Source organism: Elaeis guineensis, chromosome 4 (genome assembly GCF_000442705.2).
Source record: "Elaeis guineensis isolate ETL-2024a chromosome 4, EG11, whole genome shotgun sequence".
Lineage (NCBI taxonomy): Eukaryota > Viridiplantae > Streptophyta > Magnoliopsida > Arecales > Arecaceae > Elaeis > Elaeis guineensis.
Window position 1 is genome coordinate 38,644,985 of NC_025996.2, and position 27,662 is coordinate 38,672,646.

Below are 27,662 nucleotides of genomic sequence, written 5' to 3' on the forward strand. Positions count from 1 at the left end.
ATGAAATCACATTCAGTGTGTACTCCTGGTCGGCAGTGTTCCTCTAAGAAGTATCGCTTTGCTCCTGTCAGTAGGGCCACCAATAAGTTTTAACTGTTATTTAAACAAATTTAGTTATCTAATTCATCTAATCATCTATTTATATACTTTTGCTTATCAGGAGCAAGATTGCATGTTTCCAAATTCCAATGATCATTCTCCTGCCCCTGTTCTTTTCTCACCACATGCATCCTTAGAGCTCACAAACATCACCTAGCTATGCGGTATGCCCCGAACTGGGTGATATAGGGCGGTACAGCAAACTATGATAGCAGTTTATAAGACAATGTGCCTTACCTTTCTTTGGCATATTTTTTTGTAAGTGTGCAGCACCATATTCATATGCTTGAATTTGAATGATTACATACAAAATCAAGGAGTACTATTGCATAACGTAAATATTTACATTAATATTTATATATAGATGTAAACTTATGATCAAGGTATGCTGAACCGGTACCGTCGGTCATTTCGGCCGGCCAACGGTACGGTTCGGTATGGTTTCATACCGTACCGAACCGATGACCTGAACCGGAAGAAAAAAAGAGAGAAATAGAGGGAGAGAAAGAGGAAGAAAAAAAAAGAGGGAGGGGAAGGAGTCGGCGGGGCCGCCAGATGGCCTCCGACTGGCCGCGTGGCCGTCGGAGGGCACAGTCCACGCGTGCGGCGCTGCAGACGTGAAACAGGGGCATCGTCCCTGTTTCGCAAATTTTTTTAAAAAACATGATTTTAAGTGAAGTGGCAAACGATTTGCCGGCTTCGTGATTTTTATTTTTTTTTAAAAAAAATTCTTAAATCGGCAACCCAGTTACCGACTTCATAAGTTTAAAACAAAAAAAAAGAAAAAAATCGAAACAGACGTCGTCTGTTTCAAAAAAGAAGGGGCGGAGCCGCGGAGGGACTCCGCCCGCTCGACCTTCCTCAGGCCGTCGGCGTCGGCTCGCCGGCCATCGGGAGCCTCACAACTGAGGCACCGTCCATCCGGTAGGTTCCCCGTCCCCTCTCTGAGGCTCTCTCTTTTTTGCTCTCTTGAAAGTCCTATCGGGCGATATGGGGTTCGAAAGCCCTCCGACGGCCGCAGTCGGTCACCGCCGGCCTCCGGCGGCTCCCACCTTCCTCTTCTCCCCTTTCTCTCTTTCTCACTTTCTGTTCTTTTTTCTTCGATACCGCCGGTGTACCGATTTTACCGGCCGAATGTGCCGGTTCCCCACCGGTCCGATACAAGATGGGGTGTACCGGCCGGTTCGGCACGGTATGGCAAACCTTGCTTATGATAAAGAAAACAAGATTATCTAAAAAAATACGATCAGAAAATTGCATGGTAAGCATTGTTGCTTCTAGCTATGGACAATATGCTGATGCATATTTGATCAATTGTGTTTGATAACAAAAAAGATCACAGCAGCACATTTACCATATGTATTTGTTTGACTATTTGATGGACAAATAAATTTATAATAATACGGGATTATAAATAATTCACTACAATATTGTTTGATATAAAAAATCAGGAAGAATCAGATATTTTTTTTGTTCAAGCATGTAGGTCATTGTAAGTGCATGTTAGTTCAAAAATTCTTTATGTAGTTTTGACGTCTTAGCACTCTTTTGATGCACTGTACATAACGGAGTTATATTCCTAGTGGATGTAACCTTCTCTCAGTCTGATAGATAAGTTGGTAGTGGTAGTTGATCCTATGGTCTCAAGTCCTGGTGGGATGTACTGTGGGACACCAGGATGGGTTATTGTCTTGAGTGTCGGGGTAGGACTGACCTGCCATTGTCCCAACATCCTGATGGCATGTCTTGAGACATTCCCTATATCACGTGTCGGGATGGACCGGGATAGTAGTGCATGCTGTTTCATGGGCAAACTAGGACAACCCCGTCCTATGGAATTAAAATCTTGGTTGATCCTATATCATATCATGTGCCCAAGGGTTCTCAATTATACCGACACCAAAAAGGAGGAGCTTTATAGGATAGAGGCCATATTAACATATCTGCATAAGTCCTTACTTCCAAATGTTGTGTTTGAAATTTCTTGAAGGGTCCAATTACTTGCTATGATTATGTGGGTCTCTGCTACATTCCTACATCAACGATATTTTGATCTTGGTCGTTCATCTGAACTTTCCAGCTTACCAAGCGTGAACTTTAGTTCTTGTTGCTCAAGAGGCATGTATCATTTGTTTTTGTTTGAAATCTTGAAAATATAATTCTATGTAGGCAGTTGATGCTTATGCATTGATGGGGGACGTTGCTGGGCTTGCTGAAAAAATACAGAGTTTTTATATGCAAGAAGTTCTCTCTGGAACACATTCTGTACTGAAAGATATGGTGCAAGAGGTAATTTGGTTTTGACTCAGCCCTATTTTACAAGTTTTGCCGTTTCAGTTCACTGATCAATTTTGGATGCTAATTTTCTAGTATGTATGCTTCAATACGAGAGAAAATTTGAGGTATTTAAACTAGGTATTCTATTTTAGGATCTTGATTAAACATGTGATTTATCGGGGCATTATATGAAAGTCCCTGAGGATGCAATGTTCTGCCTCTTCTGGTGCTTATGTGCTTTTGTAAATCAAAGTGCTAAATTCTTAATCATGATTTGTTTCATATGTGTTCTGATCATTAAATTATTAATGTGTAGAATTTGACATTAGGAATCTGCAAAGCCATGTACATTTTAAGGCACTGCTATGTCAGTGACTTGATTATATTCACGAAAATCACTCACTTTTCCCAATTCCTTGAATTTATGAAGCTTGTCACCTTCTGCTAATTATGAGTTGTAACTCTCATGCTCTATTAGAGTATTTGTTTTGTCAGCTGCTTGTTGCTTGCTTTGTGTTTCCTTTAGTAATTGATGCAACCTAACGTTGAAGTGAGGTAGGTAATCCATGCATAGTCTATTTTTCTTTTAATAAATGAAAGAGCGAATGCTAAAATAATGTGAAGGAATGTTCTTTTTTTTTTTTCCCTTCATATGCTCCCTATTTCCTTGGTTTATATGTTTGTTTATGGTAGTTAAATTTCATCCTTTATGCTCAACCATCTTTACAAAGTTGGTTTAATGGGTCCAGCTCTTAGCTTGACCTCTCCAAATTTTTCTAGATTCTTGGTAAGGCAACTATGAACTAGAGAGTGGCCTTCCATGGAACTCTTAAATAAGATCTGCAGAATGAGTATAGGGTATCATAGTATGATATGCATTTGGTAGTTTGAACCAACACTGGCTCATGACACCTTTCTCTCACTTCGAGCCTTGCTTTTGCTTGAAATTGGGCGGTTGGGGTTGGTATAGGTGGTAGGGGTGCAGTTATGCTTGGTTTGGACTTTGGACCAATTCGGCTCATATGCCAAACTGGACCTAGGAATTGCATCGATTTGGCATTGGTATGGTATGGTAAACCCTGATATTGGCGGTTCAGATGGTTCTGTAGTCCTTGCTCTGAAATCTGAATGCCAGTTGGTGGGTAGGAAGATCTGCCTTATTAATTATGCAATTTAAGTTTGCAAAACCAGGGAGCAACCCTTCTAAGTTTCTACAGACGTAGAAAGCATCCATATTCCATGGAAAGATAAAGGAGGCAAGGTTTGATAAGGAACCCTATTTGTTTATCGGACAAAATCTATTTGCCAAATAGTTCAATATGATCTTCAAATGGCATACCATACAAATACAAACATCCCTTAAGGCATTTAATTAGGGTAAGCACTGCAGCTCTAATGTTGCCATTAGCTGTATCTAATGAATCTGCCTTGTCTTTTGCAATCTGTCTAAGACAAATTGTTTCAAGTTGTCTTTTGCTTCATGTGCCCAAGCAATCTCAGATCCTTTATTCAACTCCCCATCATTTTTTTTCCTCGGTCGATCTTGTAGCATTTCATTGTGATCTTCTTTTGATTTCTTCCCTTATTACTGTTTTTGAACTATGAAGATATCTCCCAACGTTTCCAATTTTCAGATTTTTTTTACCATATATGTGCATTCCGTGGTGGCAAACATTCTATGAACCATACATTACATATTTCCACCATGCTTGTAATTATTATTTCTTTTTTTTTTGTGATTTTTCTTATTTGATGCATTTTAACTTCAAAGCATATTTCTGGTTGTTCATATTTCAAATGCAACATCAATTAAACTTGACAGATTTTTTTTGCATATTTCGAAACTGGTACTCCGGTTTTGGGCTGTACTGGGGGTACGAGGCAGTTCTACTTGGTTCGGACCCATATAGATCGATTTGACTCATATTACCGAACTGAAACTGGCAACCATACTGTACCTTGCCGGTATAATATGGTAAAGTTGGTACAGGTCAGTAAGGTAGACTGAAAAAAATTTTTCAACTTTCTTAGAGAATTTTCCATGTAGCACATAAATATTTGCTCCTGCGAAAATAAAACTTGTTTAGTGGGTACTAGATCATTATCTTTATTTGCGTTTCCAGTTCTCTCAGTGTCCTCAAAATTGAACTTCATAATTTCAGTAGTGATACAGCCAAACTTTAAGATCTACAAAACTGAGATCTAGCCTATCCTTGAAATTGAACTTCATATATCTGATGATCTATTCTGCATTTTGTCCACCCGACTCTAGGGTGTTAAATGACATGATAAACTTGCTTTATCTAACATGTAGATTGTTTTGTAAGGTAGTTGTTTTAAACCTGACGTCTATTTGAAAATTTTTTGTCAGAATTTCAAAGAACCATAGAAGAAGTTAATAATTGCATGGACATTAAACATAATGCTTATAAGTTGTTAAATGTTTAATTTTTTATTGTTCTTTATGCAGCAGTATGAAACAATCATTATATTCAGTAAGTTGCACTTAGAATAAATTCTTTAATTGTTGGTGTTGTTAGCTGGACAACTTCATTTTCTTAACATTATAGAGAATCCAGTTTGAAATTTAGCATTTACTAGAAACATTAAACACTGCCACATTTCTCTCTGTCTAGCTTGTATTTTTCTAATCTTCCTTTTGGTCTTTTGTTTCTTCTTCTTCTTCTGCTGCTGCTTTTTTCAATCCCCTCTTAGGCTTTTTGAACTATTGTTAATAGAATTGTTAGGTGATCTTTGTATTTCTCCTTTTTTTCTTGTATGGCATATTGTTCTTTTTTATTAATAATTTCTAATGACTAATTACCATGGCAGGAAATTGGAAATACCATGCAGAGAAGTAGGTGCGTCTTTGAATACCTGATTCTCTTCTTTTTCCCATATGCCTATTAAAAAAATACAAATTATGGAATTAGTTTTACGACTGGGTGATATCCTTTTCAACTGTCCGTTGCGTTGTTATTTTTCAGTTGTCTTCAGTATTTTTTTTTTAATTTTATATCTGACTGGAAGTAATCCTTGTAAACTTGTATGGTTGATGATAAATATAATATTGCTGAGTTGGTTAGTTTCAGAAACTGATTGGGTTGATTCTAGCGATATTCAAGCAGTTCGCTTCCATGACTGTGTAGATGCTAATCTATTGTGACAATATGCCAAGTTTGAAGGCATAATTTAAACTTTTGGTATGATATTAAGCTTTTCCTTGAAGACTTTAGGTGTGAGTTTGCAATTGTATGCTTATGTGATGCAGCAAGATTTTATTTTTTTTATCTTCATTTGTTTTTTGCATCAGGATTCATGATAAGCAAATTGTATTATTTGGCCAGTATTGTGTATCAACTATCAACCATTACTAGATGTGTATCAACTATCAGCCATTACTAGTATTATGGATCTATGTCACTTTGATTTAATGAAATGTTGAATGATGGTTGAATTATCTCTCAAAGTCACTTTAGGTAATTTAGTTAATACATCTTATTTCTAAATTTAATCTTTATGTTTTTATTGAAGTTTCTTGGATTTCTTTTATAATTCTTTAGAAGTAGAGGTTTTCTAATCTATATGTAGATTCAAACTTCATTATTTTGTGTATAATTTTTAATTCTGTATTTCTTTTATCATTTTATTGATCTTGCCTTTACTCATCATCAAGGTTTATCATATTGGACCGAACTTGATGGTATGGGGCATACTATACTGTATCGGTTTGGTACTTGAATGCAGTATAGGGGTGTACTGACACTCGGTATGCTGAACCAGCCCCATACCGGACACAGTATTTGATTGGCACCGGTACGGGCCTGGTACGGAGATGGCGAATCTTGCTCATCATTGAGGCTTGCCATTGGTAGATGAAAGATTGAAGTACCAGTTGTATTGGTTCATACTGGCTGTGTTGGATTGTTATGGTAAGAAACAAATATTAGTATGTCTCCCAGATTGGTATTGTACCAACACGTTATTTCACCTCTATGTTGTTGTGCTGGCACCAAGAGGTGTACTATGTCAGTATGGTTACCATACTGCTTGAATGATATACTGGTACATGTACCAGTACGAAGACCCTTGTGTGGAAGATTTGGACTGCAACAGTTTCAAATTTTAATGATCTATTGAAGATCTCTCACTATTCTGCTCAAGGTTTCACAATGATTTTTACCACATCTTTCCTCACCTTTCAATTACTTTTATATATATTTTCTGGTTGATTGTTAAGATGTTTATGATTTCTAAAGTTTAACAGCCATTAAGATTAAGTGAAAACAAAAGGTTAAATAAAGCTCCTTAGTTGTTTTCTAGTGGGGATAGATAGGAGAAATAAAATTCTCTAGGTTTTTGGGCTAAATATGTTGATCAATAGTTGATTTACAAGCAAAAATTAACAAATGTAGAGAAGACAACAGTCGAAAGCAAGGTTCGCTGTACCGGTACCGTACCGTACCGACACACGATATGCCTGGCGTACCGGTCCGGTACTAGTACACTATTTTTTTCAATTTTCGAATTTTTTTTTTGGATTTTTGAAGTTAATAATTGGTAAATACAACTTCAATATGGCATTATATTGTATATTATTGACATATTTGGATTCAATTTGGAGTTAGATTGCGGTACAAAGACTCTTAATAGCCACATGTTGCAATCGAATCAGTTTCATGCAGAAGAAAATGGGTTTGGAAGATTCAGAACACATCATAAAGCCCTCAACCATTTAACTTGATTAAAATTAGGGTGGTAAAACACCTGAACTCTCTCCTATTTGACTTATTTATGAAAAGCCTTGCTCCAATTGTGATCCTATATGATATCGCATATAACAGTTTAAGCTTCCAGCATCACAACATTATGCAACCAGAAGTTATTCAATTTTATGATTCCACCATAAGAATTTTTTTATTAACTCTGAGACATATATACCACTACTAGCATCACAAGATTTATGATATTGATACAATCAGATATTATTCAATTTTATGATGCCATTTTGAGTTACTAATTGGAATATTAGATATCGCCCATGCTTCTTTTTTAATCATAAATGCTGAGTATTGTGTGATTATAATACTGAGATTTTTATTTTAAAATCTTGTTGAGGCCTCTAAACTATCTGTTACAACTGCGATTAATTATTGTGGAAACGAATACTTGAAACGGTACGAATGCACAGGGTTAAATGAGCAAGGAGTCATGGTACCAAACAGGGAGAAGGGTAATGGTAAATGCTTAGTAATTGTTGGGGCGGGGAACCTCTATTACTATCTATCAGAGGTTCAAAATTTTCTTTCAGGTTCCTCTCAAGTTCTCAGAATGCTTCCCTAGGCATTTTCATCTGTTTGGTGATGAAAAACCAAATCAAATTCATCTTACGAGTTGGATTCCGATGAACTAATACATGGTACAAGCTTTACAATCTCGGTACCGGATCTTATACTGTACCATTCTATTATAATACCGATATATATTTCAATTTGGTACAAAACAACATACCAAATATTGGTATAATATGAAATAACATATCAATATGATATAATACATCATATTGGATACTACAAAACAGATGGTATAACAGATATGATAGAGAAAGAGAGAGAGAGAGAGATGTGCTTGAGGTTTCATTTTATTTCAGATACTAAGAAAATAACACAAGATTCTCATCAAACTGAGCCACCTTCCCCCCCTTTCCCATGGGCGGTACGGTTCGGTTCACCCTGAACCGATCCAGAACCGAGCCGTACCGCCGGTTCCGGGCGGTATGGGCCCGAACCGCCCGGTTCGGGGTCTTTTTCCGAAAAAAAGGCCCGAACCGGACCGGTAAGGGACCGGTCCGGCTCGGTATGCCCCGTACCGGGCGGTTCGGCCCGGTACGGCGAACCATGGTCGAAAGAACATAGAATAGGGAAGAAGGGACCAGGGGTTAGGGGATACCAAAAATCTTTTTCTTCCATTCAAATAATCGACATGACATGTCTTTTAGTGGCCTTCTGTAGGGCCCCTTTATAGGTTTTCTTGGCTTATTTTACAATTTATCTGGGACACTAAACAACAGGTAGCCAACCTCTATATGGACGGTTGAAAGTTTATCCTAAAATACAAAATTTAGAATCTCACAGAATCCTTTATGAGAGTCAGTTGAAGCAACTAAAGTTCAAATCCTTACAACCTTATGGTTTATTCAGCTCAGCGTGTACCTAAAGCAGGATTCTTGCGTAGCAATCCTGCTTAAAATAGGACTCAATAACCAACTATAAGATTTACCTAAATAAAAGATTTAAGATACAAAAGAATCTAATATTGAAGTAGATTTTTAATTTTCATTCTGCAGCAGAATGCACATATGTTTTCTTTGCTTTAGTGGCAAAAGAATTGTTATAGTCAATGTAATACTATTAAGTGAATTTTGTGACTGTTTGAATGAATATTTTCCCCTTACTGGAGTCACCCATAACAAGTTTTGACTTCATACACCCATCTATAGTTGCTAAGAATCTTTGCTATGAGGATGGGTACAATATACCATATATTTTCTGTTGTGGAATGCTAGGCTCTTGGACCTTAAATGCTTGCTGCTGCAAATGTTGGCCTACCACACACTTTTTATCCAGGGTGAGTTTAATTTAATGCAAAAATAGGCTAAAGCAGGGAATGGCACATCTGCTCTAAAATGAACCATTGCAGTGGACATGGTGTGAGCACTTTGATGACCTTGTTGTGAGTTAGGGTGAGATAGTATGATTTTGATGATGGGTTGACAGGATTAATGCTGAAAATACGTATAAAAGAGAATCAACCAAGGATTTACGAAGGGTTTGAAGAATGAAGTTGGTTTGGCACTTGCAGATGAATAGACTTAAATAAGCTGGATTGTTGAACAAGTTATGCAAAAGCAAGTAGCATGAAGGATTAAAGCTTAGAAGGGAAGGTGAAAGGACAAGATTAGGCAACACTAATCTTGAAGACAGCGAGACAGATTCATGCAATGTGAGACTTGGTAAATTTGGAAGACATATGAAGGTCAGTATTTGGAGAAAACATTGAAAGTAGTTATGAGACTGCCCTCAAATGATTTGAAAGGGCGACTAGGGTGCTTGAGGAGGGGATGGTACCTAATGCTAACTCTTGTCTTATGATGTCAGATTTAAAGGAGAGCACAGTTACCAAATTGGCATAAAAAAAAAAAAAAAAGAGAAAAAAGAAATGACTCAAGGACTAAAACATATTATATAGTCGTGATTTGCAAAAGTTCTGTAAATTGTAGACAAATCAGTAAATATGTCCATGGGAGCAAGCATATTTAGTTATTAGATCAATTAATTCAATAGGCTACAATTTACAACAATTAATGCATAAGAACATGTTGATTTGAACTTATAAAAGGGATCATATGGTAAAAACAGGTCTGAAATAATGAAATTCTTATTGATTTGGGATCAGCATTAAATGAGAAAGTTTCTTATTATCCTAAATTACGGCAAGGTCTTTATTGAAAAATTTTCCTTTTGTGTAAAACCTTAATGCCATTGTCTTTAATTTTTCATCCATTGAGATGCTATCTTTTTTTTTTTAACCTAAGATATCCTGACAGTGTTTTCTCTACTTCTCTTTAATTAGAGAAAATGTTGCTGGATATAAATTATGTCCTTTAGAATCTTTCATATCTTGTAAATGTAGATATAGTTGTCCATAGTGCATTTTCACTTGTATGCAATTGTATCGAAGAGACACCTGCTATCATCTATGCATTTTATTGTCTTGTTTATGGTCATAATTCTGATATGTATCGGCATTTGTGTTCCTTTTTTTCTTACTGTCATTTCTCTCTCTGTCTGAAATTAATCCACCATGGATTAGAATGTTGGCATTTTTGCGGCAATGAGCAGCCTCTGGTTGAACATGAGTATTTCCTTTATTCTCTTCTATTACTAATCCTTTTCTTCTTCAGACTGACTTACAGTGATCTCTGTGTTCAAATCCCTGAGTCCAAATTTCGACAATGTTTGTTGAAAACCTTGGATACCCTATTTAAGTTGATGTGTTCATATTATTCTATCATGAGCTTTCGGCCGGAAGAAAAGATAAGCAAATTAGGTTCATCCTTTACGGTAATTACTTCTTTTTGCAGTTTTATTAATGGTGTCATAACATTTTTCACTCAAAATGTTACAATTACATTAGAATTTTTTTAATTACTTGAATGATTTATATTGGTGCCTTTATCTTTTCTTTCCTTGTTTGACATGGTGCAGTCCTTTTTTTGTATGGTATTTTACTAGCTTATTACATTTTGGATCTTTTGTATCTAGTCTTGGTGCTATTCCTGCATTTGGCTTCATGTAAAGCCTACAATTGTTCAATAGTCTTTCGGTGGATGCTTACTGAGGATAGTTATTACTGCTAGGAGTCAACCGTATTGCATCTATTTGGGACCATTTTATATGTTATTTTTCACCATGTATTCACATGAAATCCTAACCCTCCATCGAAGCTTGTTTTTTTGTGTCCCTCACCACAAGTTTGAAAATTCATGCAAACTGGTTTTACCACTGTGGTTTCAACCTTCGGTTGCACGGAGGTTTTGATTTTGAACCTTGGAAGGTGGTTCCCAGATGGTTGTTTAATATAATTCATAGGTGGTTCCCTCCTGTTGTTTTCGGTGGAAGAAAGAGAGAAGGAACCATGATAAAGTTTATTAGCATATTGATTCCCATGAATTTGATAAGAATAACACTGCTACTACTGAATTTCTGGAAAGTCCAGCTAAAATGACTGGTTTCTAACATGTACAAAGAAAACCTTGAACACAGAGACTTGTTCTTTTGCATTTTGTTATTTGATAAGATGAGTCTTAAATGATATATGATTCTACACAAACTTCAAATATGGTATCTGTAACATGTGAAACTTTAACATGTTGTTGGACTAATTGGTAATTTATTAGCAGTATCTGATTTTACTTAAATTATTCTTTCTAGAACTGTTGGTCATCCTCAAAAGTTGATATGTATCCATGTTGCTGAACGTTATGCCCATGGACCAGTATTTCAGAAAGTTTATTTTGGACTTCACAGCTAAATGCAATGTGATCATGTGCACAAAATGCAAGTTGGTACTATGTGCCACTGCCATCAAATTTATTGTCTTTCTTTTTTTTTTTTCCTTTTTTTTTAAGGGGACATCAAGTTTATTATCAAGGATATTAATACATTAGCGATGAAGCCTTACCTTAGTGTATTAGAGCTATACTGGATTTTATTATTCTGTAATGCGATTTTCTTACTATTGCACTGACTTTTTCCTCCAGGATTTTGAACCCCAAGCACTAAACAATGAGTTGAAGAAAAGTAACACATCTCAGTGCTCAGAAGGAATTGGAGTTGATTCGGAGTCACGGGTATCAAGCAATTCAGGTGTACAGAATGAATTTAAATCTGAATCCGTGCCAAAAATGGAAGACTTTGATTCAACAAATAGTTCATCTGTTGTTGGTGTAACTGAAAATCTGGGATCAAGATCTTCAACTGCTTGTGCATCATCTACGAGACAAGCAATGTGGAAACTGCTATGTCCAGAAGTGATTCTCCATTTTATCAGCTGAGAAAAGATACCACTGCATTGGTTGCACACACATTAGAGAGAGGGCGAAAAAATCTATGGCAACTTATAACAAGTCGTTTATCTGTCTTGCTTTCTTGTTCAGCTGTCTCCTCAACTAGCAATTACCAATTTCTGAGGAACTATGAAGATCTTAACATATTTATTTTGGCTGGTGAAGCATTCTGTGGAGTGGAAGCTGCTGAGTTCAGGCAAAAATTGAAAGTTGTTTGTGAAAATTATGTTGCAGCCTTTCACCGTCAAAATGTTTATGTATGTACCACTTCCATTCATCTTATATATATATATATATTCCCCCCCTCTTTATTGGAAGGTTCTACCTCTTAATCGAATAAATTGAAACTCTCCCTTCATTGAGTACCAGAAACTAAACCTGCACTTGATATTATGTGCATTTATTCTTAGTCATGCACAATTGCACAATTTTCTCCTCTATAAGAACTTGTGTCGTTTCCTTTTGCTTGCTTTGGTGTATCTGTTTCCTGTTTTCCTTTGTTTTTTTCTTTGTTTTCCTCTCTCTTTTTCTTTCTTTTTTTTCTTTTTTTTTTTTTTTGGTGTTTCCAGATCTTTGGAAACATGTCCTGATTTTGTTTCTTTATTAATTTCTCAGATAATTGCTGATCATTTTTCATGTTAAAGAAAGTATAGCATCTAGTGTGCTGTAAATATACACTATAGCACTTGCATTTATGCGCAAGATGTGCACCCGCATGTGAACACTCCCATACATGGATATATACATGCATATGTGCATGCGTCTGCCATGCATATGTCTTGGCATAACCTTGATGACAATGTTTACATGAGTTCCTCGAACTCATTGAAGATGTATATCGTTAAACAAATATACTTAAAACCTCACCAGACTATCTTACTGGATCATCACTGAACTCTGATCACTGTCAGATGGAAGACCACCAACAGCGTCGCGGAAACTGGAGTGGATCATAATGTTTTGATTCAGTTTGACCACCACCATTCTTCCATATTCCAGTCATTCTTTAGGTGGCATGTTGTGCTAAGTCGGGCTAAAATTATAGTAAATTTTGATGTTGTAAGATCCTTATTCTACATTAACTTTTACACATATAGAGGCAAACTCATTATGTCTGCTGAAAAGTTTCATTGTATCGATTTAATATTACAGTCCAAATTTATTCATGCTAGCTTGGGGCTGATTATCTCTCTCTTCTCTCTCTCTCTCTCATATCTTATTCAAGCACAAATTGAGGACAAAGTGACTGAGAATCATTTGAGATGGTAGGGGCATGAACAACAAAGATATGAGAGGGCTATGATAAGTTGGGCATTTAGTTTATGTTGAAACAGAAGGATTGCAAGACCTAAGGTAACATGGATGTAGGTTGTCAGAAAAAATGGAAAGGCTTAAAATAACACAAGAACTGACCTTTGAATAGGAATACTTGGTGAATGAGAATCCATAAACACAGCATCAAATAGTTGGGAGTTTCTGGACCAAGGTTTTAAATACTGGCAGGACTTGGTGAATGAGTCTCCTGCTGCACTGCCTCAGCCACAGGCTATTAGCATTGGATCCTGGGGCCCTCCTCTATGCCACGCGTATTCAGAAAAGCATTTCCTAGTCACAAGAGGATATTGAAATGTTTCATCAAGTAATTGAGGCACATATTCAGAAAAGCATTTCCTAGTAATAAAAGGAGAAATTGGAACATTTCATCAAGCAGTTGAGGTACATATTTAGAAAATCATTTCCTAGTAACAAGAGGAGAAGCTGTAGTGGAAGAAAATGCACCGTATCACCAATCTTAACCAAAGTAGAACCATCAACAGAAGCATGAGGACCTAGAGACAGAGGGAGAGAGGGTTAGTTTTAGAGAAAAGAAAGTAGGTATTGTGGGAGACTATAAAGAAGAGAGGAGGAAGCAGGAGGAGAGTACCAAGGGCGATGGTGGTATATCTGATGTGGTTGTGAGCCAGGCATCAGGGCACACCAACTCAAGAAGATGGCACTCGTAGGTGCAGAGGGGGAAGAGATGCCAGCAAGCCTCCATCTCAATCTCCCTTGGTAACCCTCCTGTCCCCTTACTTTATTCCATTCTAATGGCAATGTTTTAGAACATGGATGTGGGGAGCCATGAGAGCTGGTGATTTCTGGATAGGAGGCTGTGAGTGAGGAGAGTGGGAGAGAAGCAAGAGGGTGGCTTGGATTTAGGGGTAAACTTCGTATATATATTAGGGCTTGGGCGATGGGGACTGTTGATGTTTGGTTGGATGATTCAGAGGTGTTAGGATTAAAAGAGTTGAGGGAGCTGATTCCATTTAGTCCCACATGCGCTATTTAACAGAAAGTTCCTTGCTTTAAAATGATTCCTCATGTCGAGCATGATATCAAGAGCTTTTAAGTTGTGGGGTTTAGATCTTGGTTAATGGTTGGTTGGAGTGCGACTGGTGCATCAGGTTGGCTCACCCATTCTAAGTAAGATGGTATATATGCAGGTTTGTTCAATTTAAGCTGTTTTCTTTTTTTTTTCTTTTGTTTTTTTAATAACTTAAACCGGATTTGAACCAATTTTTCCGGTTTCAAAAAATTCCAAACCAAAACTAGATAGAATGTGGAAAATCCTGATCCAAACTAAACCAAAATAACTGGATCGGGTTGGTTATGTGGTTTGGCCGATTTTGTTGCACACCCCTAGGTGGGATGAGAGGGCATCCCATCATCTGAGTGTAGACGGGGCATCTACTATCCTATGTATTGGGACATGGGGCATCCTGCAGCATGGAAAAACTGGGATGACTCCATTTTAGGGGTTTAAAACCTTGGTTGGGATAGGGCTAGATGATTATACTTATGGTTATAGCTCAAATATTATGGACATGTAGATTATCATTAACCAAACAATAAAATGATATATAGACATGTTTTCAAATAAATAAATAAATATATATATATATATAAGCCAAAGACCCTGAAGAATGCATTAATATGTAAAACTTGTTCATCATGTGTTATGCATCTATGGAAGTATTGATGGCTGTGATTCTTCATCTAGTTAAAACATGTTCCATTATTTATATAATTTGATAAACATTTCGGAGGTCTGCTGCTCATGTTTCACTCCTTTTTGATGAAGAACTGAATGAAACGAGAGGTGTACTTATTTAGGTAGCTATTGGGAGTGGGTAGTGTGGAGATGTGCAGGTGTTCAGTCTCTATTGGAGATGAGATATATTTTTATATATTAGAAAAAAGAGACATGATATAAGATGGTATTTGTGGCTGGTGCCATTCTTTTTCTTAGTATTTCTATTTCTAACTTTTGATATTTATTTGGTTTTTTATTATTTTGGCTAGAACTAGAGTCTTATGTACAAGGTTCGCATAATTGGTACCGAAAACTATATCAGTACATTACTAGCTTGTATGACATGTTCAACAGACCGAGACAAGCTTTCAATACTTCTCTGGTCATGATACCACCTGAAACTGGGTAGTACAAGGGTGGTTTTGTTTGGTTTGGACTAGTATGGACCGGTTCAGCTTATGTACCGAACTAAATCTTGGTACCATATAGCATCTTACTGGTATGATATCGTATGGCTGGTATTTGGTAGGGGGTGGTATATGTCAGTACGACAGATCTTGCTATTATATGTAATTAACAAATAACAATTTTACGAAATATAGTGCACTGGCTCTGTATTATCAATTAATTTTAAATCTGAAAAATGCTTTTAAGCACACTCTTTTTGTGCTAAACATCCTTCATCATATTGGACTCATAAGATTCTTGTCACATGAGCTTCATACTAGTTCATGTTACATGAGCTTCTAACTAGTTGCTATATTTTATAGGTGTTGCATCCGCTACAATTTATATAATATAAAAAAATGGCTAATATGTAAATTGCTGTCTGATCATGACTGGGTTTGTATCTTATATTAAATATCTGCTATGTATCAGGCACTTAAGATGGTCCTGGAGAAAGAATCTTGGGTGAAAATGCCAGCAGAGGCACTACAAGTAATCAGTTTGGCTGGTCTTATGGGTGATGGTGCTCCCTTGATTGTTCCTTCTGTTGGTAATACTAACACATTGTCAGCACTTCACTCAAAAAAATTGCATGATCCTGCATTTACTGGAAAGCAGAATAATGGATTTGCCTGTTGGCTTAAGCTAGAAAATACATTTTCTTCAAAGCTGGCATCTGGCTCTAAAGAATCACCAAAGGCTCATTTATTATTCAATGGATCAATGGCCTCAGATTTAGCTGATGGGCATGCCGTTGATCTCTTACATGATAACATTATGTCTGCAAAGGATCATTCTGGTATAAATGGAAGTAGTTCTCTTCTAGAGGATGAAAATGAAGATCTTCTTGCTGACTTTATTGACGAGGATAGTCAGCTTCCTAGTAGAATATCTAAACCAATACCTACTAGAAAAAATTCTGCTAATTGGAATGATGAAGAAGTTTCAGCCCAAACAGGGTCTTCACTTTGTCTGCTACGGTAACCATCTTCTAGAATAAAAAGGAAATACCATGTTTATTATATATTCTTTTTAAACTACTAAAGCTACATAAATTTAAATGAATCAGGTTAATGGACAAATATGCCAGGCTCATGCAGAAATTGGAAGTAGTCAATGTTGAGTTCTTCAGGGTATCATTCTGCATACTGTTTCTTTTTACTGCTTTGAAACCTTGGCTGGAATATTAGTGGATCTTTTCCTTTGTTCTTATTGAGTTAATGCAGGGCATCTGCCATCTCTTTGGGATTTTTTATCATCATATTTTTGAGACATTTGGCCAACAGGACATCAATCAAAGTGGAAAATCCTTAGCAGATACTCCATCTTGTAAGCAGTTGTTTTTTTTAATCATCTGTGTGTGTGGGTGGGTGGGTGTGGGTGCATGCACAGATGCACGTGCCCTGAGTGATATATTATATGGAATTTATATGTATTAACAAATTATAAGCTTGCTTGTTTTCTTGTCATGGTCAGCTCGGCTTAAAACAGCCTTATCGAAAATTATGCAAGATTGTGATATGTGGATCAGACCCCAAAATGTAGCATGTTCACCCACATCACCCATGTCATTAAACACGGCATTCGCACATATGGACGTAATGCCTACGATACCCCCTAGTACCATGTTCGCGCACGCACCAAGTACTTCATTTGGGTTGAAGGTATATGTTCCTTACATTCTATGAGCATACCATGTCAACATATGTTATATATATATATATATATATTTCTTGTTTTTAAAATGAATTTGGATGAACTAACTACTAAGGACACAACCCTTAATTTGAATATAAATGTCTATGAACCCGATGTTTTTCTTTTGCTTTCTTTGCATATCACTTGTTATGCAGTAAATAAATTGCTTGTCATAATCCTAATTAAGTGCTTTCGTTACCTTATTATAATGAAGATATTATTAGCTTATGCTTTTGGTAAGATTGACATGAAGGTCAGTTTAACCAACTATGCTATAATTCCTAGTTGACAGGACATGATGTGGGCTTATATTGACAATCAATACTTTAAGCTAAAATTTTTTAGTCAATGACGGGTTTTCCAAGTGGCACCTCGGAATTTGCTATGCTAGACCTGATTATTTGTAATGAACTAGAACCTCATCCAAAAAGGCTAGATTGGAGGTGTTATTTAGGTTTCTTGTTTCTATATATGTACTTAAGATTTTCCCAGCGCACAACTTGTGGGACTAAACACTTGACCACAGTCTCCTCATGTACTCCCTTTGTTTAAAACCTATCATCTCAGCTGGGCTAAGCAGCCAAATCCAATCACAAATACAATGATCGGCCTGTGATCAACCTTAAAAAGGCTCGTGGTGTAGTGCCTCCTAGTCACAGATGAGTCATGGGCCAGGTTAGATCAGATATTATTTATAATGACCAAGGGCCTCAGTTCAAAAGACTAGCCAGCAGGTATTGTTTGGGTTCTTTGGTCTTGTATATATGCCCAAGATATATCCAATGCATAACTAAAGTGGGACTAGTCACACAAATGCACGGCTCCTCATACATCCCTATTTATGTCCTCATGTCCTTACTAGGTAAAAGGTCCAAATCTCATCTAATTCAATCACAAATGCCATGATCGGCCTGTGGTCAACCCCCAATAGGTGTATGCTGTTGTGCTTCCTAGGCCATATGGCCTAGGTTCGCTTTAATACCTTTATAACAATCTAGGACTTTACCCCAAAAGGCTATCCGTGACCTTGAATAAGTGCCCAAGTTCTCCTTGATGCACAAGTAATAAGGGACTAACCATACAGCCACACGTCTTTGCATACTCTCCCCCTTTAAACCTTGGCATCCTCATGAGGCACAGGGACCAAATCTTATCATATCTAATCATAGATACCATGACTTGTCTGTGATCAGCCCCAACAGGCCCTTGTTGTAGTGTCTCCTAGTCGCATGGGTTGATATCATTTGTAACGACTCGGAACTTCATTTAAAATGGCTATCCAAATAGTGGTATGTGGGTTCCTTGCCCTGTGTGAATATCCAAGATCTCCCCAATGCACAATCAATGTGGAAATAAACACACGCCCATAAAGGTTTTCATGTTTCTACTGTGACTCATGTTTGCTAAAAATTCGTAAACTTGATAGGAATGTGATAAGCTAAATGTATTTGTATGTGGAACTATCTTTTTGTATTTCATCTAACTGAGCAACACAAGGGACATTGATTGGTAAAAAATTGCTTGGATACCATGCAACAAATGAAACAGGATTTTGGAAGAGGCAGGGAATGTACTTATGTAGGTAGAAATACGTAGAGCCACAAGTGTAGTAGCACCATGATGAATAAAGAAAGTACTATAGGCACTAATAACTTTATATGCTCAGCTTACTCGGAGCTAGCATGCATCAATCCACAAACGAGGGTAATAAGGCTTTGTAATAAATAAATGAGGGCATGGTCACCATAGTGCGAGTATACTGCAATACCAAAAGCACATTCTCATGTCAAACCCATACAATGCAACATTTGTAGATGTACAAGAACAGAGCTAATGTTCCCAGTCATAGCCAGCCTTTGTGTACGACAATGCATGATCAACATTTTGATTCATCAATCAAAACTTTTCTCAGTAATTGTACCTCAAAATACAGTCAGACAAGTTTTGATATTCCCTAACTAAAATTAACATAAGAAATCATTTCTTATTGTTGGGAAACTATTCATTTTGTGACCTGTGATACATAATGACAAGCCTATTAGACACAAGGATTCTTTTGTTGGGCTTTTGAGCATGCTAGGTGATGTGATTTCATCAATATTATGCACAGATATTTATGAATGTTATCGTGATTTTTCTAGATACACATACACATAAACATATGTATATGTAAATATGTATAAAAGTGTTTAAGCACTAAAAATTGTTTGGCCATGGAGGCTTTTATTGTAGAGATCATTATATGTTGAACCTAAAAGCAGGTTCATAAGATTTAGTAAATGCAAAGAGGCTTGAAAACATATCAATGAAACTGTAAAGCCTCCAACAAATAAATGAACCATGTTATAATCATGCATGCTTTTTGTTTGATTTTGTTGGTATAAGAAGTGTGAAGCTTAACCTAAAAACTGTGTCCTTCTGCTTGAAAAAAAAAAATGGTCTACAATACTGTTTAAGCTCAATTCTTGTTAGGGTGGAGTTATGTTTCTATGGAGAGTGAAGAATGAGTATTTATGAGTTGAAACATGGTTGAATAAGTTGTCTTCTCGCCATTTAGTGCAATTTTATCCCTGATATGAATCTTATTCCCAAAAGGGTAAATATCAGAAAAATGGCCTTAGCCCCATTTTGGCTGCAGCAACTGAGCTGATTTGTTTTCATGGTAAACTAGCTCAATATGTGCATTTTCCAGCTATTTTTCAGCAATGTTGGCACAACTTCAAGCCATGTTTTCTTCATTCTTTTTGTTTTACTCCAGTTTCCACTAGGCGCACTCATTTCTATCATGGCCCTTGTGTTACCAAACATACACCAAAAACATCCTGACTATCTTGGTCTTATAATATGGCATCTTTACTTTCCATCAGTGTTATCTGTTATGCTGAAATGGTTTGAAAACTTTGTTAAATATTCTTCTCTTTAGAAGTTATTAATATTTTTATGATCACATGCCCCTATAGTAGTGCATTTCCACTTTTTCCTTTAAAAAATATCTCTGTCATTGTCTTCTAAAAGAAAAAGATTTCTGAGGTTGTCCTTGTATTGTATCATGCCCGTGGTTGTATGAATTGTTCATTATTCTATTAATTCTCTACAGTAGTTTATATGAGAATATGGATGGTCTGAAATAAGCACCTTGTTATGATATTTAATAAGCTCAGGAAAAAAAAATGCCGATACTTATGCCTAATATTCTCTTTAGGATATTCTTAAGTAATCATGAATGATATAACTATCTAATTATTGTCAAGGGACTGCATAGTGCATAATATGCAGTATCCATGTCGCGTGCACAGGCATATATGCAGTTAGTATTTTTTAAATATGTAAAAAGTAAATACAGTAAAAAAAAATGATAGTACTAGTGCTAGTTTTAATAAAAAATAGCAATGTTAGTAAGAATAATGGCTAACAAGAAGTGTTTACTACTTAGAAACTTAATATTTAATAGCAATCCTGATAATTGACATTCTAATTTTATTAATAATACATGTATCTAGCCATTCTGAAGCCCACATTTAACTCAATCGTCAGCTTGAATCTGTCACATCTGCATGAATCCGCATGCAGAATGCGTAGATGCACAATGCCAAGCAGGACATAATGCAGTCCCATAGTGCTAAGTGGGTCAGCATATGTGGCTGTGTAATGCTGTATAGACAACCTTTTCGTCTCATATGCACCCTGACCACATACAGTAACTGCCTATAGGAAATGTGATGTGGCCAAAAGGGTGCATCCGCATATGTGGCCAGATAGACTGCATTCTGGAACACTGCTTGAGAGGGCAGGGAGGGAGGCGGGCATGGGGTCACTTTATTGATGTGTACTTATTTAATTCCATGGATCATCCTTCTCTAGCTTGACTACTGCAGTCTAGTAAATGTGAATGTCTGTTTGCCCTAAGAGCTATTCATACATTGATAACTTTATCATTTTTTACAGGAAAGATGTGCAGGTGCTGAAACAATATCACTAGTTGCGCGACTATTGTATAGATCGAGAACTCATCTCCAGTCAATGTTATTGCAGCACAATGCAACAATGGTTGAAGATTTTTTTGGTAATCTGGTATATTTACTTCTTGTGATGACTGAAACATTGTTATGCTTAGGAACTTTCATTATGCGGCAAGGTTTCAACTTTCAAGTATTGGTGCCAATAGAGTGCACTGCTGATCTGGAAAAAAAAGGCTAAAAATTTGCAGAACTATTTTTATTATTAAAATTTTTAAAAATGTTTTAATGGGTGTTTTGCTGATGCTCTCCTGGTCTATGTACTGGACTGGTGGTATCTGGCACTTAAAAACCCTGTTATGCACTAGTTTGATACCTTAGAGGTTGAATCATGTCTTCTGCTTCTTTTGCAGCTATTAGCTTCGATATTATTCTTCAAATCTGTTCTCTGAATCTTCATACTTTAATTTATATTGGTGATACCAATTAGACCTGTTTTGTGACAAAATATGCCCCCGTTTTCAGGTAGATTCCGTTCCAGATCTGTCCAAGCATATTCATAGGACAACAGCACATCTGCTTTTACATATCAATGGGTAGGAGTGTCGATAACCCCTAACATATAGGCTTCTTGAATTGGAAAATAGGATGTTTATGGAATATTATTGATTGTTGCTCTAGCAATTCTTCATAGTTCATACTTTGAGCTGTGAATTGTATGCCACATTTTATTAAAAGATCATTATGAGCGTTTCAGTGTGTTTTCTCAATTCTGTAATTCTTAGACTTACCAATAGTGCAATTGATGTGTATGTAGTGTATAATACTGTAAATGGAAGGGAGCCATGCTAGTGTTATTGAACTTTATGATTGTATGATTCATTTATCCGCTATTCTTGATTCATTTATCCGCTATTCTAAATTGTCTGGTATTAGACCGATACAAGTATTTCTGTGATTCTTTTCTCGCTAGTGATATTTGCGGCCCCCACTGCACCGTGGGAGGGGGGGGGGGGTTGTTAACAATAACAAGAAGCATTCATTTTGAATTAAATGATGGAATTTGTGTTTTGTTTCACAATGAAACTGAAATGTTCATTGGCTATTTACAATTCCTCTAGTTTATATATGAAGGTCTACTTTCATCTTAAGTTCTTTTAAAAGTCTTATGATCATGTCTTGGTATTTGCTTAACCAAAATTGGTGATAGGATATAGAAATACTGTTTCACATATCCTCCTAAGATTTGACATGACAACATGATGTGCAACCATGTCAATACTTGGCTTACACCGAAAATAAACTAAGTTACGTAATCTTCTTAATAACCAGTCCAGTGTTGGCCGAACTATGCCAAACCGGCTGGTTCGGTGCATGCTGAACCAGACCAGATACCAGCATTGTTCATCACATTGAAACAAGATATATGATTGTGTTGTTCAAAGCCCATTGGTTACCTCCCTCTCGAATCTGAAATGAAGGCTCGAAGCTCTTTCAACTCTCCCAATGTCGTTCGAAGTCCTCTCAGCCACTAAGTCCCCTTCCCCTCCTCTCTCTCTCTCTCTCTCCCCCCCCCCCACCTCTTTCAACGAAGGCTCAAAGCTCCTCTTGCTCTCTCAATGCCATTCGAAGCCCTCCTGTCTTGGTGAGTTGCACCCCCCCCCTTCTCTCTCTCTCTCTCTCGATTCTAGAAGTAGAAGGAGAAGTGGGGAGCGAGACCCTAACCTTGACCCTTGACAGATTTTTGATCGGGGGCATGGCCTCGATGCTATCTCCTCCCCTCCTTCTTCCCCTTCTCCCTCTCTCCTGCTGGTTGCAGTACGCTACTGTTTGGTATGGTATCGACCAGTACCATACCGTACGGGTTGTCGGCTAGCACACCTGTCCGTATTGGTTTGGCATACCTTGAGCTTGTCAATAATATTCTAAGAAAACTATTTTTCTCTGGCTTAGATGAGGAAGGATGCATATGTTGAGGACATGGTTGAAAATTTCAGTTTCAGTCTTAGCTGTGTCGAGGGAGTTTCAGTTTCAGTAGTTTCATATATTTCATTGATTTTAGCCTAATAAATGATAACAAATCCATAAAATGTCGCATCATTAGAGAAACCATGTTCAGTTACTTTTGAAATCATCAAACCTCACTTGAATATTATTGTTTTATATTGTTATCATACGATGCTGTACTGACAGCCTCAATTTGCAGACTAACAATGATATAATGTTAAAATGGGGAAAAAAGGTTGGTATGAAACCTGCCCACTTTAAAATTTTATCACATGATTTGTTAGGCATCATTGAATATGAGCTGAAAAGCTACAAGGATGAGTGGTACTAACCACAAGTAAATTGACTATTATTTAATATGCAAAGAATGTTTTAGCATGCAGAGTGATGCTCTATGCTTGTAGGTTATACATTGGGAGAATGAAGATATATTTAAGTGTAAAGAGTGGGATTATGGTCGTAGTATCAGTCATTTACTATTTGTTGATAATGCACTTTATCTAATATTTCACTTTTGCTAAGCATAACTTAATTCTTATCTTTTGTCACCTTTGTTGTTACTTGAGTCCATTCACAAAATGAGGGTGCCAGTTATTACACAAATTTTCTCATAAAGTGGCAATTCTCTATTTCCCTTGTCTCTATATTTATTAATAGCATTATTATTTATTCACAAGACTAGCATTAGGCACATGCAAATACATGCGAGCTTTATGTTTTAACTTGATTGCATTGTCTGACTTCTCTTTAGATTGTAATATCTGTAAGGGTTTATAGTGCACTCTTTTGTTTCCTGATTAAATATGTCTGTTTTGACCAAGGATTGAAGTTTCCCATGTGGATAGCATGTTAGCCTGACATTGGCACAGTATATATTGCTGGATGCTATGTTGTGCTGAGTTGTCAATGTACAAAGACATATGAACTGGATCAAATTGGAAAATGGAAAGATTTGTACAAGTTATATGTTCTGTCATCACTTTGTGGAAAATCCATTGGTGTGGATATGTCAAATACCTATGACTCAATTAGTGAAATAGTCTCCCTATCAAAACAATACATTTTTTAAACCAATGCCAAAAAAAAATATTTAGTTGCAAATGAACAAGATTGAATCGTCCATATATAAGATCATAATTATTGACACGGGCCTTTTCCACATAAAAGGGGAATGTTTTGTTAAAGTAGAACTAGAAAAGTGATGTGGATCATTCAGGAATCAAAGTGCTTGACATACATTGGCCTTGCACCATGTCTAATATCTCATGCAGCTAGGACTATGCCAGTGCACTCTGCCAGTCTCTTACATGTTGTGTAAAATGCCATTTCATGCTGCACCAAAGCACATAAAACCATGGCTGCCTCTCTCTCTCTCTCTCTCTCTCTCTCTCTCTCTATGGGTTTGGGACTACGAGAGCTGCAAAGTGAGGGCATCTTACGGTATGGGAGTCTGTTTGTTACTTACTAGAGAGAATAGGGACAGATTTGGAGGCGAAAAGATGAGCCACGACTCTCTGCTAAGCAAGATGTCGGCAAACCAAAGAGATGTTTAGGTTTAAAATAGTATCAGGATAGCTTACCACTGAGCATTGTTAATGTGGAATTGCCTCTTCGAAACAATTTTCATTCATTCAATATCGTTGTCCTGTTTTTTATTAAATTTTTTCAAATTATTCATTGTTTAAGAATGTAATTCAGGCGGCAACCTATGCTAGCTGTCATGTAGCATGCTAGGCCAGATGTTGGATTTTTCCTAGGGGTTCGAAACCATATCAACCTGTTTCAGTTGGCTCAAACTAAGCCAAACATCTTTTTTTAACTCTTTTTGAAGTTTTGGTACGTTACAACACCCGACCACTCACTTTCATACCTTGTGCCAGCAGCAGTTGAATCCTTGTTTGCAGATCAACAACCTATGTTAATAATTTTGCATGTTTGATTTCTGCATGTTTGGCAGATGCTCAATGAAAAAGGAAAGCTTTGCAAATTCTGCAATTTATAAACCTGTAGTCTAAGTTGAAGTACACATCAACATTATTTAAGTGGCACAGATGTAAACATTTCCAGCTTATGTATCATATTTTCTTAACGCAAGATGTATAGGCAGGGTTTATGTTCCAAAGAATCCAAACAGTATTGTTTTTGCTCTCTCGGTTACTATTCTTTGTTAATTTAGGTCTTTATGGTTTTGCATTTTTATAGGTTTATTTTGTATCTTAGGTATGCAGATAAGATCGCAAATGCGAAATGGGAGGTGAAGGAGCTTGGGTTAGAGCACAATGGGTCAGTCTTATGTCTATGTTTGGATGCTTTGGCCTTTCTTCCTTTATTAGTCTTCTTTTTAAGTGAAATTCTTGTTGGTTGAGTTTTTAACTTTTGGCTACTATCATTCTATTGTCATTTTGGATTATCTTTTTATGTAATATCACATCAATATCATCTTGTGCCATCTTGACACAAAAAAAATTAAAAGCCTAGACTTGCATGTGATCATCTTTCAACAGTTCAAAAGGAATATTGTTACTGAAAACTTCTAAATTTTTCAACTTTAATCTCAGCATGTTGGTTGTTGATGTTCATGCATTATAAAAAAAACATGTTCAGCATGTTGGTATGCCGAACGGCCCTGTACCAATATGGACGTACTATACTATACCGCGTACCGATACTATAGTAGAATTTCACTAGTATTGGGTTCGATATTGAGATGGTGAACCTTGCTTTATATTACATGCATGTATCATGAGAAAACAGAGAGCATTATGATTGATTGCTAATTAATCTCTACCTTTAACCTAATTTTGGGAAAAATGATTTTACGAAGAGTGTTCTTTGAGCAAAATGGCAAGCCACCTCGCACTTCATTGATAAATAAAATGATGCAAGAGAAGCATACAAAAAGGGAGAAAAAGGCAAGAAAGTAGAGCAAGAAAAGCAAAAAAATTAGAAGGAAGAGAACTCAGGGACCATATCCAGCCTAAACACCAAATCTCAGCTTGATAAAAAATTGGCTTATATATCACATGAACTGACCTACAACATACGTCTGTCCAGCCCATCCAAATATAAATGCAGTTCCAATGTAATTGTCCAACAATGTTGTAATTTGAAATTTGAAAATCTATTTCTCCTCCATTTGATTGCTTTCACCATTCTGTGTCTCTCCTTTTAGTGCATCTTCACCAACAACCCTTGTAGCAAGAACCTTTGCTTTGTCGCTACCCTCAGCTCATCTTTCCTGATGCTGCCACTTATTGGCCACCATTATTCTCTCTCTTTCCACTTCATCTGCATCTAATCCTAAGCTAAGAAACTCCACTTTGTCATCACTGACACCCTCCCCAAGCTCATTGTTTTCATCATCCTCATCAAGTGGGTTTGCCTCTCCCACAACTATTTCATTTGGATGATCACCATCTTCTTAGATGCTGCCCCCACTCATTGCTGATGAAGGACATTGGACAATGTCACTTGCCAAAATAAATGGGAGAAAAGAGAAGGGGAGGGAGAGAGGGGGAAACAAAAGAGGGAAGAAAGAAGGGGAGAGGAAGGGATAGGAATAGAGAAAAGAGAAGGGAAGCAAGGGGGGAAGGTGGAAGGAAGAAGTGGGAAGGGGAGGGAAAGGAAGAGAGGCAGAGGAGAAAGGCAGAAGAGAGAAGGGGAGAAAACTTGGATGGGAGTTGTCCCTGCTCATACTAGTTTTGAGAGCCCTGATGGAGATCCTAGAGCTTATTGAATGAAGGGTTATGCAGTGCCAAATTGACAATAAAATTGAGTTTTTGGGGTTAGAATTTGGATGGGTCAAGAGACATTAGGATGGTTGAGATCCTAGTGATAACGGATGTGTGATAGGAAAGAGCATGCTGAGATTAAGTGTGGGGCATCATTAATTGAAAAAATCCTAATTAGGGGTATTATGGGAATTAAATTATGAACCATCCCAATTTTATAGTGTTAGGATAATGTCGAAAAGGTAGTTCTGTATGTGCATAATATTATATTCATACATCGCATTCATATGCTATTGAATGTGGTCTACACAATTTGATTACAGATATTGGATGATTGCTTATAGGAATGTATGGTTGTGCATCTTCAACTCGTGCAACACTGTTTCAACTTTCAAGATTGCTTATTTTGTTTTTGACATTCAAAAGTTTCATAATAATCTTTTGCTAAATCCTTGGTAGCCCAATATTTGATCAATTCAATTGGTTTCATCACTGTTCATATCCACTCTAGGATGCCAAGTCAGCAGGCTAGAAAGTTAATCTTGTCTCAACTTTATAGTTGAGGTATACAAAGACACATTTTTCATCACTACTAAGAGACAGCTGAAGTTATTAAATGCATTTACTGGTGATGCTACTAAATTTTGTTCTTTAATAACAGCTTTGCTGTTCTGTTATATAGCTTTTGCTTATTGCGATTATCTTAAGATTCTATAATGATTGGCATGGCATATTTCCTGTGTTAA

General features: G+C 36.8%; 1 protein-coding gene across 1 annotated transcript in view; it reads left to right on the plus strand.

Moving 5' to 3' along the window:
* Positions 1 to 27,662, plus strand: part of LOC105042925 (uncharacterized) — a 55,667-nt gene that overhangs the window by 19,482 nt on the left and 8,523 nt on the right. The window contains 12 exon segments of the mRNA XM_010920294.4: positions 2,269 to 2,388; positions 5,209 to 5,237; positions 10,340 to 10,499; positions 11,699 to 11,930; positions 11,933 to 12,261; positions 15,957 to 16,504; positions 16,594 to 16,657; positions 16,751 to 16,853; positions 17,001 to 17,188; positions 21,168 to 21,293; positions 21,704 to 21,774; positions 25,406 to 25,468. Of these exon segments, the coding sequence (XP_010918596.2) occupies positions 2,269 to 2,388; positions 5,209 to 5,237; positions 10,340 to 10,499; positions 11,699 to 11,930; positions 11,933 to 12,261; positions 15,957 to 16,504; positions 16,594 to 16,657; positions 16,751 to 16,853; positions 17,001 to 17,188; positions 21,168 to 21,293; positions 21,704 to 21,774; positions 25,406 to 25,468 (2,033 nt within the window).